The 12,890-nt window shown below is 36.5% G+C and overlaps 1 protein-coding gene across 5 annotated transcripts in view; it reads right to left on the bottom strand.

Moving 5' to 3' along the window:
- Window positions 1-4,562: 4,562 nt before the first annotated feature.
- Window positions 4,563-12,890, bottom strand: part of KDM7A (lysine demethylase 7A) — a 61,079-nt gene continuing 52,751 nt past the window's right edge. For 4 of the 5 annotated variants that reach the window (XM_030478227.1, XM_030478222.1, XM_030478225.1 and 1 more), the window contains 6 exons: window positions 12,742-12,839; window positions 10,308-10,456; window positions 9,966-10,174; window positions 7,736-7,821; window positions 6,313-6,586; window positions 4,563-5,613 (listed from right to left, as the gene is read on the bottom strand). In XM_030478227.1, the coding sequence (XP_030334087.1) occupies window positions 5,519-5,613; window positions 6,313-6,586; window positions 7,736-7,821; window positions 9,966-10,174; window positions 10,308-10,456; window positions 12,742-12,839 (911 nt within the window). In that variant the 3' untranslated portion in view covers window positions 4,563-5,518. The remainder of the gene's footprint in view (window positions 5,614-6,312; window positions 6,587-7,735; window positions 7,822-9,965; window positions 10,175-10,307; window positions 10,457-12,741; window positions 12,840-12,890) is intronic. The other variant, XM_030478223.1, reaches the window with a different exon arrangement.

The following is a 12,890-nucleotide window of genomic DNA, read 5'->3' as shown; positions in this document are numbered from 1 at the left end:
AGAAGTCATCCAGGATAAAAGCAAGTATGATTAAGTACATGGAAGTGTGAAAGAGAAATCTCTTCTTCCAGAAACTGCACACACAAAGTAACTGCACACATCAAGAGATGAGTCAGTCATCAGTAGCATGAGAAAAACCTGAACAAAAGCCAAGAGCAAGAACATGAGAATACAATTTGACACCCTTGTCACAGTTCTCGATCTGCTAATATGACAGATCACAAACACTTCCACCTCCCTTTTATATTAGGATTCAAAAAGAATATACACATCATCACAAAATGCATTTAGTTGCCACATAATATACTTGCATCGAAATGAGATTTGCACTTTGAAAAAATAATTAAAAAACCCCAAACAACAGTATCAGAATATTCCCTCTCACATTTCTCCAGAAAATTTCTTCTTCAAAATGCGACAAGGGCACAGAGATTGGACCTAGAAAAGCGTTTTTCTCTTCACGATATTCTGTACAGTTCTCCGTATTTACACTGAAGCGAATGAGCAGAAGCCTGAAGAAATTAAACACTTTAGAGTGCTAAAATCAAAACATAAGCAATACAATTTTTTAATTTCAGTATTTTAAAGTACAGAAAGTGGAAACTATGAATATCAAATACAAATTTAAACAAAGCCACTTGTCCTCCCCTAGAATAATCAATGTGAACTACTTATAGAAACTTACAAATTTAAAGTAAAATCGAAACAAAATAAATACTGTACATACACTTTCCCTGCCTGCAGGCAAAAGAGGATGGGAAATACTGTTATGAATTGAAAAAAATGCTCTTAAAGCTGCAGCATCCCATTTCCCAGCCAAATACTTAACACAGTAGTGCGTTTCTGTAAAAAGGAAGACACACATACACCGACCCCTAGTGAGCAGACCAGCTAATATTTTCAGAGACATCAGAAGGAAAGATAGAAATTAGGCTACGAGAGTAGAAAAAGGAGAGGAAAAGACAAACGGGCCAGCAAAACCTTACTACAAAACTAGTAATACAGCCAAGAACTAGCCCCTTTTTCATCTTTTTTCAAATTCCATGGTTCTTTTAAAAAAGAATTAAAAAAAAAAAAATTAAAATAAAAAAAGGATTCACCAAAGCATTGGCAGCAATAGACATTTCCCAGCAGAAGTGACAATACATATCAATATAATCTCTTAAAGTGATCCCTTTCATTCCCTTCCCACAGCATGAAACTCTTATGGCTTAATTTATATTAAAAGTAGAAAAAGTCTTTTTTTCCAAATAGAAATGCAGCCTGTGAAAGACATGCATTTCCTTATCAGTGCTACTTATATTTCCCATCCACTGCATGATTTCTCACTCATACGCTCCCACAAAGAGGGTTACTAGGGGGTTTTTTGTTGGGGTATATTTTTTTCTTTTTGGAAAAATGGATGTTGCAGCTTTTAATCTTGTTTAACCACAAATAGTAAGGCCCTTGGTTCCATTTACATTTCTTCTGTAAAAGAGTAGCTCTGGGCTCACTCAGCCTCAGAGCTACAAACAGCTTTTAATGGTCTGGAAGTATTACGTGAATGAAACTCTGGAAAGACACTAGATTTGGGGGTCATGGTTGGGGTGTGAAGGGATAGGAGGGCATGTGGAGCCTACATAGGGCACTAGTTACAGGCTTGTAGTACCGGGTTGTTCTAGTTTCAGTTCTACTTAGTCTCCACAATTACCAAAGCAAGATTCACATCAGCTCCAACTCTGAAACCCTGCAAAAATCTTCAACATTTACAACTTAATGGCCTTGTGAATGAAGGTAGCTTATGCCATATAGCAAAGCCTAGGGAAAGCTGAAGCCTCTAAAATGTGATCATGACACTGTGCTCTTACATGTCTACTAAACATAACACAAGCACTTCAACTACCAAAATAAGAAAGGCCCCAAACCTCCCATGTGATCAGAAAGCAACAATTTAAACTCTCAACACCTAACCCTTTCAAAATTGTCTTTAAGAATGGATTCATGTGGAGTACTATAGGTTGCATAGGTAATCTACCTCAGAGGTCAACAAAGGCTACCTTGTAGCCAGGGTTTATTAGCAAGTATAGTAGGAGAAGAAAAGGGAAAGTTGCTGGAAGAGTCTTTGATATAGTTTTTTCTAGGTGGTCTTTCCATTTTCCTGATTCTATTTTGTCTTTTTCTGCAATTGCAGGAACTTGAGAACCTAAGAGAATGGGAAAACCTCTACGGTATTTCTTGTCCTACTGTTCTGTCTACAAAATTAAAAAAAAAAAAAAATTAAGTTTTATGCCAAATCCAAGTTCTCTGACTTTTCAAAAAAGATTATCCTTGAAAACGAGTTACCATAGCAGGCTTAATTCTCTTTGTTGTCCAGTCAGTGTTCCCTACTCCCTCCCTCTTCCACCCCAAGTGAGACAGCAAGGAAAAAAAAAATAGGGCTTTTTCTCTCCACTACAACAACACAAGGTTCAGTCCATCTACAGAAAGATTGGTGCAGTAGTGTTTTCGTCTAGAACACAATAAAAATATCCCTACATACATGTACACAAAACAAGTGAGGTCACCACATCCTCTTCATGAGCTACCAGGAGACTTCTCCCTGTCTCCTCCCCCCCCATTTTTTTTTTTAATTTTTTTTTTTCCTTTCTCTCCCTCCCCCCACCCTTTTTTTTTTTTTTTTAATACTGCTCATCATGGCAATTTCTTTAAAATTACTTGTTCTGAGGTGGAACATCAGAATTAACTTCTACTGGAAGCATGGATATCTGAAGAAAATGGGAATGAACCTCTGCCCGTTGACAGCCTGTGAAGAGACTATTACATAAACTGATGACAGTGGAGAGCCACTTTTGCAAAAACAACCCAAAAAACCCAAAAAACCATGTAGAAAGTAAAGAAAGAATAAAACCAAGAAGAAATAATATATATGGGTCCAGCCACATCTGTGTTCCAATAAGTAAGATACAGATAAATAACGCGGATGGTTAGAGAAGAGACTTTGTATAAGCCAGTCACACGTACAAGAAAGCATACTCCATATTTTAAAATTCCTTGCTCCAGATTCTATTCTGGCATACTTCTATTTCAGTTAAGTGTTCTCAAAAATCTGCCTTGCAAGAGAGAAAGCTCATTCTTCATTCTGCTCTGAATGTGATTGCTGCCTTAAACTGGAATTTTCTATCCTGAAAAACTACACAGCCAGCAAGAACGAAACAGTTTGGTTCAATATGCTAAAGCTAAAACAGTTTCCAAAGCCTGGCAGGCATTAATCCATTTGCTCAAGCTTAAGCACAGAGGGTATATACACAGTTTATTTCTTTGACTTGCTTTGGTGAGAACATACTAGAAGATAGTTAAAATATTCTCTTTTATCTATTTCCATCTGGAAAACAGCACCTGAGAACAGCAAGTACTTAACAGTCACTTTCAGCCCCTGTAGAAGTAACCTCTTAGCTTATCTTCTACTTTTTAGAAATCCTTTGCTACCTCTGCTCCCCACAGGCTAAACAAGGCTGAGAGCTTACATTCAATTAAGAAAAAAAAAAAAAAGAAATCAAACAAAAAACCCAATCAAAACCAAACCTGAAAACATGCTTTTGTGAAACAATAATTTGCAAACAAAACAAGGTTAAAAAAATTCACCCATACGAACACCCACAAAACTACAAAGTCAAAGCAATGCTCCAGAGGAAGTAAAGCCATGAAAGCTACCTGACTTGTTTGCAGTTGCATTATGTTTTGATGTTTCTCAATTTAGAAACATAGTGCAGTGACCCTGCAACAATCAAAAACACCTGACATTAAAACTATTTCCACATATTTGTAAAAGCATTCATAATCTAGCCTAGATTAAAAACTGCATAAATATTCAGGAAAGTCCAACTGAATTTGTTTTTAAACTACAAGAAGAGAAAACTATTCCAGCATAGAATATGGAGGAAGGAAAAGTTAATCAATTCAATTAGTTTGATAGCTATGCCCAAGTATTTTTACTCTTGGCAAGCAAAAAAAAAACCAAACCAACAAAAAACAAAAAACCAAAAAACCAAAAACCAAAAACCCAACCAACAATATTGTTGTTACTAACATATTAATCTTTACATTTTGGCTGGACCCTGCAAAATGCCCTTTTTCCAGAATCAAGTAAAAGTATTCCCCTTTCCGCCTTCATCCCCATCCCCCAAAAGTTAAATATTTAATTTTATATTACAGAAAAATACAAATTTAAAATCAAGATTATTTACAATAATTCAGAATTGGCATTTGCTATCAGCTCTGTATGAAGCCTGACACAAATGATCATTCTGATACCAGTAAGCTACTTAATGCTTATATATGCACCAGTTAAGACTTTTAATTGGCTGTCTCACCCAGCTTTGAAAGCAACACATTTCCTGCCTTCCTGACTCTTCAGTAAAATGTGTTTAAAGTACAATATTTTAATGCTTCTTCCATGCTACATTAATATGCCAAATCTTAAGACTGCAACGTGTATCTTATGAGTTATTTCAGAGTAATTGTTCTGAAGAAACATTTATCTTAACTGATGCCTCCACTCCTCCAAAAAGATGTATTAGGTTTTCCTCCTTTGTACCAACTCCTAAATAACCTGTACAAATACAATTTCAGGGAGCCTTTTTACAGAAGAAAATCATCACAGATCATCCAGAGGAAAAGTACGCACTCAAATTTGGAGGAAAGGGGTGCAGTTTAACACAAGTTAGCTACTGGACTGACAGAAGAAGATTCTTCTGTCGTTAGGAGTCTCTTCTAGTCCGTCAAATAAATAAATCTGTATTAAAAGAGGACAGGTCAAAAAAAAAAAAAAAAAAAAAAAAAAAAAAAATCAAGCTGGCAGAGAATATGCAACTTGCAAGTCAACAGAAGCCCAGCCAATAGCTTACAAAAAGCAGGAAAAAAAAAATAAGATTCCATATGCCTTAATTTAAAAATAATTAATAATGCATCTCACCCCTATTTAAGACTACAACCTGAATATCAAATTTAGGAGTCCAGACTAATCACAATTAATGTGGCTCTCCACTGCACCAAACATACATTATCAAAACAATTAAAAACTTTCACATTCTTAAATCTAAATTAATAACCCCACAAAAAAAGTCTTCCAAATAAATAGTTTCTTAAATGAATTTAAAAGTTGTCAAAATCTATCAGAAATAAATTATTGATAAACCACCTTCATCATCTTCCCCTCATTAATAGATCAGAAACTACCAGCAACAAATGATATTCAAGCCCTGATGAGAGACTATTTCTCACAGTCCATGTCTCTCTGAAGATTTCCCCATTCCCGTATGGTTATTGCTGAGCAGGTGTGGCACAGTGAAAATGCAGCATTGGGTTGGTTTTTTTTTTTTGTGTGTTTTTTTTTTCCTTTCTCATTTTTGTTCATCAGGCAGTGTTTTATACGGTACATGCAAGTCTGCTTCAAGCAGAGGAATAACAGCAGCTCCAGGCTCTGTTGACCTCAATACTGGTCTGTGTAGGAAAGACAGCAGTAGTAGAAGTAGCAGCTACATTAAACAAAGAAGCGTGCATGGCCATTCCGGTTCAGCTTCAAGATCTTCCCAAGGCGCTGTTTAGCAGTTGCCATTCCTTTCTTTGGACGTTTGCCTGAAAAAGGAAATCAAGTACTTGAATCAGGAATTTCAGAACAAATTTTTATTGCCTTAGAACAAAGATGAAACCCAGCTTTCAAGCCAAAACAGACAAGATTTTCAGGAGCAGACAAACAGGGATTCAGAAATGTAAAAAACAGGAACTGTCTTCCTCAATTATCACAATGCAATTATATTGTTCATGAACGTTTCCAGTCTAGGCAAGGGCAGTAGGTGTGGTAGGAGAAAACCTGAACAAATCTTCTTGAATTTTGCTGAAGTTATTCCCTTGAGTAAATTACTGTAATTAACCTAGAAACTAAAAACTAAATAGTAAGATCGTCAGACTTTTTTGAAGTGTCAGAGCTTTTAAACCTTCACTTCGATAAACAAATCTGACTAAGGCCAGTGTTTCCAAGAACATTTGTGATCCTGTTCCCTATGTAATAAAAGCATAACAGATACACCTGCTGAGGTGCAACAGCAGTTATGAAAGTTTCATCTGACCACGCACCCAGTTAGATCTCTCTTAAATCTGCCTCCACACATTCTGTACCAAAAATTGAGTGTCCATAAGATGCCCATTTTATATCTTTCCTCAAGGTCTAACCCTGTCTTTTTTCTAACAGCTCTTTTTGAGGTTTACAAGCTCCTTTTCCTAGTCTGTTTGTTTGTTTGTTTTTCAGTCTGGCAACAGGACAGAGATAAAAATTACCTTTTGTCGCCTGGTTGCTGATAGGGGGTGGGTTTGAAGCTGGCCTCTTTGTTGGATGAAGTGGTACAGACAAGGATGTTTCACCATACAGCCTGTCAGGGCTAAGGCTGCCATCACTCAGCCGACATTCTTGAATTAGACTGGAGTCTCGTGTATACTTGCCATGCTGAAAACTCAAGCTGTTGTTGTGGACTATACTTCTGTTTTCCTGAACCTTATAATTAGCTTCTGATGCACCCTCTTTCTTGATATATTTTTGAGCTTTATTTGTATCCTAGTATGGAAATGAGGAGGGAAAAAAAAAAAAAAGTGGAAGTTAGTACCTTCTGGCTACAAGTTTGCTCTTTTTTCTAATTATACTACCACATCTTTGAAAAAGATATTTTAGTTCCACCAGTGTCTGACGACTTTATGATTCCATCATTTCTCTATATATCTTTTAGATAGCTCTTAAAAATAAGATACAATATAGGGTATCTCTGTGCAAGCTTTTCCATATGCACTTATGAGCAATGCTATAGATTAATTACACATACCAGTATACTCAATTTCTCTACTTTCTGGTTTTAGTTTGCAGTCATCAAAGCAAAGGCAATTGCTCTTGATTAAACTGGCCACTATAACAAGCCATACCATAACCACTGACCATGTAAATAGGAAAGTTGTTTTCAATATTCAGCTGATGACAGAACAAAAGCTAAATTGGGAATTGCGAACTGTAAGTACATCATGTAGTTTGATATTCTTACCAAAAAACCACTACAAAGCACACAGTTAAAAAACACTTGTTAGTAGCAGTGTTATTTTGCAACTTTAATTGTTCCATTTAATTGTTCTAATACTTCTAATATAGACAAGTTTAGAAATACTAAAAAAGTTCAGGGTAAGACACACAACCTTTCATTTATATATTTCTTGCTGGATTCCACCTGGACATCAGAAAGCAAAAATATTCCTACCTGCTGGCTGTTGAAAGGTTGTATCAGTTTGGCAGTACCAATTTCCTAAACAAGTATCTTTACTATAACTACTATCAACAGGTTCCACTTGTTCTGATGCTCTGGTTGGGAACAACAATGAATAAACAATACAGTGCTTCCCCAGTTAGACTGAAGGTAAATTCACACTTTTTTAATCAAGGGGTTGGGGTTTTTTCTGTTTTGGGTTTTGGTTGTCTTTTTTTCCTCCAAAATACTGCCCTGAGCATCTTAATATGAGCCATTATGGCAGGACAGAGTTTGAAGGAAAGGGGAGTGGGGGGAATAAATAAAATTAAAAAGGCATGACAAATATAATACTCGGTTACCAGACCAGAAGTATCTGTTTTCAGATATGCAGTAAAGACTGGTCCACAATTTTTCTGTATTTACACTTTCAGGATCTTCTTTTCCTATAAAAATCTGTTCAAAATGTATTGCTTTACCTGAGGGGTAATCCTCGAAGCTTCATTCAGGTGTCTAGCCCATGCTGAAGTCCCCAAGTCTCCTTCCTCTTCCTTCACAGACCTACCTAAAAAGAAGTTCCAACAAGCTTAAATTTTAAAAATCAGTAAGTAGGAATGCACAATTCATTACATAGTTGAATGGCTGTATAATTAAAACAAGAAAGAAATGAAAATGCAATGGCACATATTTCCTAGATACAAAATCAGTTGTCAGAGCTCCTTGGTTCTACACAATAAACTAAGAAAACAACCTGCAGAATAAATACACCTAATTAAAGATCCTTATAGCACAGTAAGAAGGTCAGACAAATACTATCATTCTAATTTTAAAGTACTGATTTTGAATACAGCTTTGTTATGCATGTTTTTGTGCCATGACTTTGTATCATGAGGAGTTCATGCAACGATGGACATTTAGTTCTCAGGTATTAGCTCTCAGGACTGCGTTGTTTCTGATGTGCTTGCTATTCAGGTACAATATAGGGAAGATCTATGCTGACAGGCCTACAGAAGAAGTGTCCACATTGAAAACACATTTACAGTACAGCTAACTTGTAAAATTAAGAGTATCCCAAGACACCAATTCAATCTGAATTTAGAGAGTCTGAAGGGTTTTGCAAAACCTGCCAGCTAAGAAGCATGGTTTCATCTTTACACCCGTGGAGTCTGACACATGTACTGGGCCTGGCTGGAAAGGAATTTTTTCCTAACAGTCCATATGGTGCCGTATTTTAGATTTGTGGGTAAAATAGTGTTGGTAACACACCAGAGTTTTGGCTGTTGTTGAACAGTGCTTGCACAACGTCATAACTTTTTCTTTTCTCACTCTGCCTCCTGCAGTAAGTACCCTAAGGACAGGCAAGAGATTAGGAAGGGACATAGCCAGGACAACTGACCTGAACTGGCCAATGGAATATTCCATACAATGTAATGTCATGCCTGGCAATAAAAACTGGGGTAGAGGAAGAGACTTGGGTGAAAGGCAATCTCTCAAGGTGGTCACTGCTCAGAGACTGACTGGGCATCAATCTGCTTGCAGGAGGTGGTAAGTGTTGCCTTTGCAACACTTGTTTCTTTTCCTCTTTCCTTCACTTACTGAACTGTCTTTATGTCCATCCATGGATCCTCTCACTTTTGCTCTTTCTGTTCTCTCTCTCCTTGGGTGGTAGTGGGAAAACAAATGGCTGTGTGGGTTCTTAGGTGCTGGCCTGTATCAACCCACCACAATTTAGAAACCTGGATATTATGTTTTTCATAAAATTACAAAGATGAAAGGACACTGTATGTGTTTGTGTGGTTTGCTTGTTAGTGGTGGTAGTTGTATTTATTTATTTGATTGGGGAGTTTTAAGGACATACAGCTTCAATTACCAGAACACAGTCCATGACATCACATTAGGCTTTTATGTTATCCACATAAACAAAACCCCACATAGTATTAGTTCTTTGAATTAGCACCCTATTTTTTGGTGGGATTCTATTTATTTTACATCAGCAAGGCTATAATCCTCTTCCAATTCTCCAGCAAAGAATTTTCAAACATGACTACCCTTTTTCTCTCTGTTCCAAGAAGTGATTTTGATTCTTTTGAGGGGATTAGCATTAATGTTCTGCTGTCTGTCATTCCCAAAATGCATTTAACAGATGTCCGTTTTCCACAGACATCAAAATGCCACTGACAAAAGAATTACTTCTGAATTCTCCTCTTCAAGATTAGAATCTCCTTTAATGCACTGCAATCATATCAGAATTTCAGGAGTAAAGCCAAATATGCCTTCCAAAAAGGCATGAAACATCACCAGCAAATTCCTATGGATATCTAAGTAACACACATGCCATGAAAGCTGCAACCATGAAGGCTGTGCCAATCTTTTCAGAAGGAATTACACTTTCAATTTAGCCATAACTTTGCCACTCTTTTACAGCTGCGACAAAACTTTTAGATGGCAATATTTAGAAGACGTATTCTGACGACCTCTCAACTAAGTCAGTCCCAGTCCTCAGAAGTAACATTTACCTTCTATTAAAAAAAAAAAAAAAAAAACAAAACAAAAACCCTCCAAAAAACCCACAAAACAAAATAAACCCAAGTGAAAAGTGCCATTTATGTAAAAACTTCTCTACAGATCTAAAAATGAAACTTTAAGTGCTTACTCTGATCCGTTTGCCCAAGAGCAGAGAGCAGCAGTGTCATTAGTTCAGATACCTACCACATTCTATTGTTTTGTGGCTCTGAGATGGCTGTCTGTCTTTATGCCGACTCCTGGGGTAGCTTCTGTGTTCCTGAAGAGAGGTTCTTTTATCTGTGCAGTCTGTGCTTTGAGTATGACCTGGTAAACATGTAGTATAGTGCAATCCTGCCATAGAAAGCATGCCCTGAATAGCTTCTTCTTCTGTACTTGTCGAGGTAGGACATTCCCTAGAAAAATAAAGGAGTATTAAGCAGTTCAAATTCCTCTGAAGGAATGATTTTTATGCTGGTACAAAGCAGGACCACAAATATGTGTGAAAAGGTCTAACATTTTATAAACAAATGCCCACAGTGTGCTTACTTTTTACTGGGAGTTTCATTTCTGGATGGCTTCTGGGTATTTTGACAGAGGTCTCTTGTGACCTTAGATTCCTCTTTGAAATTTGATGTTACTTCCTGTTTCTCTTCATCACCTGAGCTTTCTGACTCCTCTGTGGAGGAATCCTTCTGCTGAAATAAGAGGAAACAGTATCCAGAATGGTCACCATGCATCTTAAACAGAAAAACTACCTTAATTTATGCTAAGCAAAAAGTTCAAAAGCTTCCAGGTCCAACTTTTTTACACATACACTATTCAGAATGCAGTTAACTTGAATATAGCTACTGAGGGACTGTACATTGCAATTTTGTAACACTGCTGAGTACATGCTCCAACAACATAGAAAACACAACACACATTAAACCATGCACAAATCATTGTATTCTCTTTAAAGAGAGCATTGATTATTGTTATCTTTGATATTCAAAGTAGAGGGAAACATATTGAATTATGGTTCCAAGAACCAGCCAGAATTGATGCCTATTACATATAGCTCGACACATCCTGTCCCATGTAACTGTTTCTGCTTCCTTCTCTTACAAAAAACAACTTGCAGCAGCAGCACCTCTCTGATGAGTGACAGAAGCTCTCAGGTAAATCCAGAACACAGCAGGAACAGACACACAACAGCTGTTGCCTCTCTTACAGTGGCACAGCCTCTTTTCATGAATGAAAGGGCTTCTCAGCTCCTGCTGAGATTACAGATTGTATGGGCAGGAGCTTCTCAAAAGTGAAATAACCATATGTGACTCAATATGCTTTTACATGAAGCAAGGGCTACGACAGAGATGCTCCGTCTTGGTAATTCAGACTAGTCTATTTTCAACAAGTACAGAGAATAGCACAATTTTTTTTTTTTCAAGCCAAGGAATATACATGACATTCAATCAAAGTGTTGAAAGTGGAAGATCAGAACGTGGAGGAATCGTAATTCTTCAAGAGGGACACCACTATCCCTATCATCAAAAACGGAACAGGAATGAATGAAGTGCTTCATATCACCAAGGGATGTTTTCATACAATAGCTTCATTCACAGGAGCAGCCTGTCAATCTTTGACACTCAGAAAGTGGCACAAATAGGCAATTAAATTATAACTATGACTCAATGTTAATAAAGCTATTGTCTTGTTTTGTTAAGACCTTCTTTGGTGCAATATAAAAACATAAAAAGAATTTACAGGAGCTTCTGAAACAGTTAACTTTGGATATATCATTAGAAAAGACAAATTTAAACATGCAGAAGAATTATTCCATTAGATACTATTAGAAATTAAGAAGCAGAATAGCATAGATGGAACCAAGAGAGTAAACGGCATTAATATAAAACATTTAACTCAACGGCGAAGTCATCCAAAACGGGCTGCATTCCCCTGTGAAGACTAAATGTATCAATTTTGAGTAACTATTGATTCTGCGTCTTAAAAAAAGGAAACCTGCTGAGCCAAAGTTACTGACAGTGCAGTTTAGGAAACCAGAAGCCACATCACGAAGGTTCCTATCACTTATTCCAACATCTAGATAAGGTAATGATAGAAGACAAAGATTAAAAATAAATTTTGACCACTGTGGAAAAAGTAGGAATTTGAAGACATCTTGTAAAGTCTTATCACAGGCAGATGATTGAATGAAAGACCAAAGCATTAGCTTTCCAGAAGGACAGAACAAAAGTTTGAAGTAATCATTCCAACCTATCAGCATTTTACTGCTGTTAAAATTGAAATTATTAAGTCAGAGCACAATTTTGCAAGAGGGAAAAACAAAAAAAAAAAATCATTAAAATATTTGTACAGACATATAGAAGACATTTCTAAATACTAAAAGTTGTAATAAAATACATGGTATAAATACATATACATGTACACATGTGTGTATTTATATGCATTTAGTTGTAAGGAAATCACTACAATTTAGACCCTCAAATGGAAGATTTCAATTTATTTCAAATACTCTAAAACACCCCAATAAGATTTACCCACTTAAGCTTACTTAAGAAAACTGAAGGCCTGTAAGATTGTTTCCATTTAACCACGGTCTAAAATGAAACTGTGTGGTAGATACTCATAATTATAATGATGAAATTTAGACTTGACATGGAAGAAATGAACAGAGCAACCAGGATCTTACTTTTTTCAGACTTCAGATGTTTCAGAGCAGGGCTCATCCTCTGCCAGCCCTACTTTAATGCCAAAGATGATCATAAAATTTGGCTCAAGATAGCACACCTTGTAATTTTTCTCAACATTAGAATAAATGGAGAATAAGGCAGAACTATAAGTTTGAGATATTATCTTCAACCAGAATGAAATGCTTTGCTGTTGCTCTTTTAAGGTAAACTTTGACCAGATGAATTTGAAGTGAGTGAGCAAAATTATATTTAATTGCTTTGTTTATTTTTGTGACTTTTTCTAGCTGTACCTGTGTAGTGCAATCAGGCTCAGATTCTTCTGAATCAGAAATATCAGAGTACTCTGAGGATCCATTCCTGAGTTCTGATTTCACACTTTCAAAGAACACTGTGGGAAGAAAAATTAAAATGTAAGACCCAACATGTATTACATGTAATA

The sequence above is a fragment of the Strigops habroptila genome, chromosome 3 (genome assembly GCF_004027225.2).
Source record: "Strigops habroptila isolate Jane chromosome 3, bStrHab1.2.pri, whole genome shotgun sequence".
Taxonomy (NCBI): domain Eukaryota; kingdom Metazoa; phylum Chordata; class Aves; order Psittaciformes; family Psittacidae; genus Strigops; species Strigops habroptila.
The sequence above is the reverse complement of the archived record's forward strand: the minus strand, read 5'-3'. Positions and strand labels throughout refer to the sequence as shown.